This window comes from Elephantulus edwardii, unplaced genomic scaffold, assembly GCF_000299155.1.
Source record: "Elephantulus edwardii isolate Elephantulus edwardi_28Jun2011 unplaced genomic scaffold, EleEdw1.0 scaffold00066, whole genome shotgun sequence".
Classification (NCBI taxonomy): Eukaryota; Metazoa; Chordata; class Mammalia; order Macroscelidea; family Macroscelididae; genus Elephantulus; species Elephantulus edwardii.
The window spans coordinates 7,866,666-7,873,690 of NW_006399816.1; the positions used below are offsets into that span (position 1 = coordinate 7,866,666).

At 57.3% G+C, this 7,025-nt stretch overlaps 1 protein-coding gene across 1 annotated transcript; it reads right to left on the minus strand.

Annotated features, from left to right (window-relative positions):
* Window positions 1-3,375: 3,375 nt before the first annotated feature.
* Window positions 3,376-5,628, minus strand: ISLR2 (immunoglobulin superfamily containing leucine-rich repeat 2). Its single transcript, XM_006888305.1, has one exon. The coding sequence runs from the start codon at window positions 5,626-5,628 to the stop codon at window positions 3,376-3,378; it is 2,253 nt and encodes a 750-aa protein (XP_006888367.1).
* Window positions 5,629-7,025: the final 1,397 nt, after the last annotated feature.

The window sequence follows — 7,025 nt, forward strand, 5'->3', positions numbered from 1 at the left end:
TTCAAGATTTCTTCCAACCTTGAGAGGTTATGAAATTCCTTGAGGAAGAAAAATGGGAAAGGGGGTGGAGAGAGAAAGAGAATGGGGGAAGGGAAGAATAAACTGTAAAAGGAAGCAGAAGATAGTTAGAGGGTGGGGTTGTTCTATGTATGGGACCAAACAGAGAGAAACTGGGAGTTTCAGGGAGGAGGTGGGTGGGGTCTGTATCTCTAGGCAGTCGGGGAGATTATCTTGAGGTCATAAGACCCCCATTTCTGTCTTCTGGCTCCCGTCTTTGAACCTGATCTTGTATAGGAAGCTCAGGCTTGGCTGAGCAGGGTGTGTATCCAACCACCACACAGCTAAACTCCTGACAAAGCAGGAGCAGGATTGTTCAGCTCACCTGAACATTCCTCCGCAGCCACACAGAATCCTTTGGGGTTGCCACCATGACCCTTAGGACAGGGAGGGACAGAAAGGAGACTTCTCCCAAGCATCCATAACTAGAGGATGAGGTTGAAGCTGAATCGCTGAGCCCTGCTGGCCTATGTCAAAATACAATCACCTGTGCATGGATCTCCAAACCACTCACAGCAATTCGGCTGGTTCCTGCTACTTCTCACAGGCTCTGACTGTGGATAGAACAAAGTCACCATTTTCTTCCTGCATTTCTGGGCCACAGTGTCCTGGCTGAGCTGTGACCAGGGCAGGGCTCCTCTGTCAGGCCTTTAAAAGGGAGTGATTTCTGAGAGAGCTGGGCTGGTCTGGGAAGGGAACCTGGGCTTAGGTGTCTAAGAAATGTCACAGAGACAGGCCTGGGAATAGGACTGGATGCTGACTGCTTGGATGCAAACCTGGCCCAGACTGCACTGGTCCAAAAAGGAGGACCAGATCTCCATGGTGAGAGTGAGAGAGAAGAAATGGGGAGTGGGAGGAAGGAATGAGAGGGATACAGTTTTCATTGTTTCCTTAACTTTTCTTCTTTTTTCCAAGAAAGACTGACACAATGGCTAATGGGCTTGAGCATGACTGAGGTGGTGAGGTTGGCAGAGAGCAGGGTGAGGTTCTGATCTGTGTCCACAGGGTCGCTGAGTCATAGCCCACTGCACACACCTGACACCACCATCACCCCCTTCCAGTAACAGGGAGGTGCACAGAAAGGATTCAGCTGAAGCCCACAGTAGCCCAGCCAAAGAGCAGCAACACTCTTTTCTGCTCCCCCCTCAAGGAGTCGCCTTTCTAGGACTATTAAATCAGGCTGGCCATGATTCTACACATAAGCACCCATCCTGCTACCGGTCCGTGTATTATTTGCTGAACACGTCCCCGCCCCCACGCCAACCCTACATACACTTGGCTCCAGGCTAAAGGCGGTAGCTTTTTCTGTAGTTTATGTTTAATTTAACTTCTCTGGTGGAAGCCTGGCGGTTCAGCGCATGTGGACCCTTCTGACACACACACACACACACACACACACACACACACACACACACTCGCTCACATACTGTCTTGCTCGAGATCTCAAGCTGGTATTGAGATCCAGAAACTAGATAGCGCGTGCATGCACATGCACACATACACACACACTCCCCTCTCTCCCATTACTTGTGCTCCGCTCTGGGCGCATGCAGAGCCCTACCACCCCCCATCCTTCCCTTCCTAGCCTCCCCACCTCCACTTCCACTTCCTTCCATGTGCCTTCGCCCCTCCATCCCAGAGTTGAGGGCTCCAACGCTGGCAGTCACAGAACTGTCAGGCAAACACAGTTATCACACAAAAGACTCACACTGGTGGTTCCAAGTGCTCCTTTCTCTTTCGATTTCCTCCATCACCCCACCCCCACCCCACCCCAGCCAGGCTTCCTCCCGGGGTCCTCGGACAGAGAGTCACCGGGCCCAGTTCAAAGTGATTGTTTATTGACTGTTTACACACAGACGCATATAGAAAAGGGCGCGGGCTCCGGGGGCGCTAATCCCTCCCAGGCCGCACTTGTGCTGCGCTTGGCAGGAAGGGTTGGTCCACAGGCTCCAAAACCCCCCACCCCAACCCCTACGCTTTCCTTCCAGAACGAAAAAGGACCCCGGCCCACGATGCCGCGCCCACCCTCCACCTCCCTCCCTCCCCGCCCACCTGTCTGCCCGCCCGCCCCCTCTACTCTACACAGTCACACTTAACAGGACACAGACTTTTCTCCTACAGAGCACGCTCATCTGGGGGCTAAAAGCCCGACAAAGAGATTCTCTAGGAAGGTGGTGCGGGCGGGGCGCCACGAGGAGCGGGAGGATGCTTCTCTCCACCGGATCTCGCCGGAGGCCCGCCGAGGCTTTGTGCGGGACCAGGGGCGCCAGGACCCACTGAAGAACTAACTAGTCAAGGGGCCACAGTTGGCTTCCTACGCCCCCCTCTTTCTCTGGCTGGGATCAGGGCCCAATGGGATAGCATGGACCTTCAGAAACCAAAAGCATATCGACAACGAAATTGGCCCAGCTCCAAGCCTGAACCCACTGTGGAAAAGGGGCGCGCTGTCTCGGAGCGCCGTCAGTTAGGAGAGAAAACGGATTCCTAGCCACCGCTGTACAGACGTCCAGCTTTTCCAGAGGCTGGGAAGGGCTCTTAGCACCAGGCCCGAGAGTGTCACTGTCTTTGAAAGGAATGAAAATATGAAAGTCACAGCCCTGGACTGAAGGGCGCCCCAGGCACCCGGTTCAGCTCCAGCTGGTCAGAAGCAGCCTAGAAACATTGGCAGAAGGGGGAACGTTGCGGAAGAACGAGGACAGAAGGGTTTGGTTCCCAGTTGAAAGGAAGGTTTTTCACACAAAAAGAAGTATCGGTGGAAGGGATCCTTGCGCCCTGATACCTGATCCTTCCTCCCGGGAAAAGGCAGAGAGGGCGAGAGTGGGGTAAGGATCCCAGGGCTCTTGAGTTAGAACATCTATTAGAGGTTCCAGGCTGGTCCCAGAGCCACAGAGTTACCGCCAGATGTGTTGTTTCCTATCCAGAGCCCTGGATGGGCTCGGCGGTGGAGCAAAGAGGCATAGAACTCGCCGCCAGCTGCTTGTTCCCGCTGGTAACACTCGCAGTGGGCATGGAGAGGTATAAATATTTGCCTCCACCAGTTGTGGGCCGTGGCTTATTTGGAAAAGGAGCGGGCAAACTGCTTGAGGGGAAGGAGATTCTGCCAAGAAATTGACAGCAGGCTGCAGGTACCAGGAGTGTTGAAGTCCGTCCACTCCCTACCGGATTTTGCTAGTAGTACTCAAGGTTGGGAAATGACAAGGGGGCGGAGTAAGTGTACCCAGGGGAGGGATGGGGTCGTAAGTCCTGCCAGCCCAAGGCTTCAGCTCCTATGGACCCAAGATGAAGAGGGGGAATGGGCAGGCCAGCTGGGCACAAGGCTCAGCCCGCCGTCTGCCTGTAGTTGCCATTAATCTCCTGGGCAATATTGACCGCCTCGGCGCCCAGGGGCAGCCGGTCGCTGTACTCGGAGCCCGCCTCGAACTCTTCTTGGTTAGCCTTGGACTGGGACTCCACTAGCGAGCAGGCCGCCAGGCTTTCCTCTCTCTGCAGATCCTGGCTAGGATCCTCCGGCTCCGGGTCTTCATCCAGGCCCTCGCCTTCATCCGGGGCCTCTTCTTCCGGCTCCTCGCCGACTGCCTCGCCGCCCGCGGGGTAGCTTTTCTCTGACTCGAGGTAGGAGGCACGCGGGTCGAAGTCAGCGGCGATGCGTTTCTCCATGGGGTCAGGGGCCTGTGGCCTCAGGATGAGGCGGTAGGGCTTACCCGGGTGTTTGGCCAGCAGATGGCAGCAGGCGGCGCCCAGCAGGGGCACGGTGGCCAGCACTAGGAGGAACACACTCACCACCACGATGACCAGCAGCGAGGGCAGCTCCTTCTTGGTGGTGAACACCACCTGCACGTGACATGCCTCGCCTGCCAGCGCCAGGCACACCGAGTAGTTGGTGCCGGGCCGCAGACCGCGGAACCAGTAGGTGTTGACGCCCTCCTCCACGCGGGACCACTGCACCGCAGCGCCGCCTCCCGCAGGGCACAGGTAGAGCAGGCGCAGCGGCTGTCGGCCGGGCCGCCTCGCTCCTCCGGCCCCGCCGAGCCCAGGGCTCCAGCGCGCCGCCAGCGGCGTCAGCTGCACCCGCGCCTCGCGCTCTGCCACGTCCAGAGCGATGACGCCCAGTTCAAAGACATGGGGCTTGAGGTCTGAGCTCTGGTTGAAAGCGTGGTTGGACACATACCGCGAAGGGTCCCCGCCTCCGCAGCTCTGCTCCTCCGTGGGATCCACCGGAACCTGGTCATCACCTTCCTCTCCCTCACCTGCCTCCTCCTCCGGCCCCGCCTCGGTCTCCCCAAGGATGCTGACCCTGGCCAGGCCTTGGCCTTTAGTTTTGCTTTCGGGCTTAGAAGGCAGGACACTGTTACCGCGACCCTTGCCTGTAGACTTGCGCTCCGAGACCGGGGTCTGCCCACCTGGCTCACCTCCAGCGCTGGGCGCATGCTTCGGGGGTCCTGTTGCTGCCACAGCCACACGTATTGACGTCGAGTTTGCGCCCAGCTCATTCTGCGCACGGCAGGTGTAGACACCCGCCTCCTTGGCACTTAAGAGGGGTACCAATAGGGAGCCATTGGCGAGGGCCAGGAAACGCGGGGTAGCTGGGGGTGCGGGCCAAGCAGGCGCCAGAGTTGGAGCTGGAGCCTCGGTCTGCGGGGGCCCGTCTCCATCCCCTTCTCCCTCCCCATCCTCCAGCCCATCCCCGCCGTCATCGTCCTCCTCTTTCAGGGCTGGGGGTTCTAAGGTTACAGTGCCACCCGGAATCTGAAGGTGCCATTGCAGGCGGGGTGTCGGGTGGCCTTCGGCGGTGCAATGCAGCACGAGCGTCAATCCAGCTCGCAGAGGGCTGCCCGGTGATTCTGGCGCTGGCTCTGCGCTCAGACGCACGCTGGGCGGTGCGCAGGGCAAAGCGGGCAAGCGGTGCACCGGCACCCCCTGCAGCGCGGGAGGCGAGGCGCATGCAATGGAGTCAGGCTCGGGCAGCGAGACTCGAGTGCTCGCAGCCCAGGCCTGCAGCCACACAAGACCGCAGCCGCAGTGGAAAGGGTTGTGATAGAGCTGCAAATGCGACAGCGCGCTCAGCTCGTCGAAGGTGCCCGGCGCCAGCGTACGCAGACGGTTGTTGTTGATGCGCAGGGAGCGCAAGTCCGGTAATGCGCCGAGCGCGTCTCCAGGCAGCGAACCTAGACGGTTGTGATTCATTTTGAGCAGCTGCAGAGCGCTCAGGTTACGCAGGTCGCTCCACGGGAAACTGGATATGAGGTTGTGGCTCAGGTCGAGGTTCTTGAGCTGGCTCAGCACAGCCAGAGAGCCTGGCTCCACTGTGCGCACCTCGTTGTGTGCCAGCCAGAGAGAAGTAACCTGCGTGACGTTGACGAAGGCCCCGCGACGCAACACAGTGATTTTGTTGGCGGACAAACTAAGCGTGGTCACATTGGCCGGTAGCCCCTCGGGCACTTCGCGCAGTTCCTTGTAGGCACAGTCGGCAAACTGGTGAGCATACTTGTCCACGCAGGCGCACGGCTCCGGGCATCCTCCCGCCACTCGGAGCAGCGCGCAGACCAGCCAAACGGCCCTCAAAGACGCCATTGCTGCTCCTGCAGAAGGAAGGGGGGGGCAGTTAAGGGGAGAAGGTGAACCCCAGCTCCCCTCTCCTATAAAACTCTTCCTAACCAAGCTGATCTAGAGCGGGTCCCAGAGCTCCTTGTAATCTTCTGTAGGTGGAAGATCCTGTCTTCCGCACAGATGAAGCTCCATGAAAGTTTGGGATTCAGTACATATTGCGTCTTAAGGCCTTGAGGTTATTTCTAGCATTCTCATACCTGGCCCCATCCCCGCCAAGCACTATAGGCTGAGCAACTCTTAAATCTGCCCCTTCTTTTTCAGAGTCTCCGCTCAGCCTGTAAAAAGGATCCATAGAAAGGGTGTCTTTGTCTCTGGCGGTCTGTCTGTCTTTCCTTTGTCCCAAGAAACAGCATTCTCACACTGCACCCATACAGCTGCACACAATACATACAGGCTTGAGGTCTCTATCAATCTGCCAACTTCTGTAGGGGCTTACAGTGTGTGTCTATTAGAAGGTTCACAACACACACACACAACCGACACACAGGCACCTATGCAGTATTCTCTGGAGACTTCATTGTTCAACCAAAAGAACTAGCCATTTGCACAGCATTTCCCACCACGGTGCAAAGTGCTTTCCAATTCATTGTGAGAATTGCCCAGAGAGGACTTGCGTCCTTACTTGAACCGAACTACACCACACAGGGACATAGACACCCGCTTGCCTGTGCACACAGCCCACCCCAGGGCTGAAACCCCAAGTTTTCCTAACCCATCTGATTAGCAATGCCTAGAACATGAACTTGGGGCGAATACCCCAGGGATAAGAGCAGACCTGCAGGGCCCTAAAGGACAGCTAGATCCTTCATGGTCAACTTTGCATCTGGAAAAGACAATCTTCCTTGGATATCCAGACAGAAAGGTTGAGGATTGGTCCTGGAGCACTCCTTTGGATTCCCCCTGGGGCCCAGCTTGACCGAAGGACCCCACTCGAACGCCCAAGGAAACTACCATAAGCTAATAAGGTACAAACACTCCCGCCCCAAGGCTAAAGATTCTGCAGCTTGCTGTCCAGTTTCACGATGCCTGATCCTTCCCACCCCACAAAAAAACCCAAAATACAAAAACTGGCCTTCTTCTCCCCAGGCGCACAAAAGCACTTAGGCACAAATACCCCGCCCCTGCCTGGGTGGGGGGGGGAACTGTCAGACTTGGCAACGTCCCTCCCTTATTCCATCCTTAGAACCGGGTCCCCTGCTCCGCCTTTGATCCCCAGGGAGGCCCCCTTCCCTATCTTATCCCACCCAGACCCAACCAACAGAGTTCTGCCCCCCCAGGCGGAACCCACCTCCCAAACTGAGTTGAGGCTGTAGATCCGACTCCGTGGCTTACCCGTTGCGCGCTGACAGGGCTCTCTACAC

What these genes read in the sequence shown, in the direction of transcription:
- ISLR2 (XM_006888305.1), bottom strand. Translation starts at nt 5,628, where the DNA reads ATGGCGTCTTTGAGGGCCGTTTGGCTGGTCTGCGCGCTGCTCCGAGTG.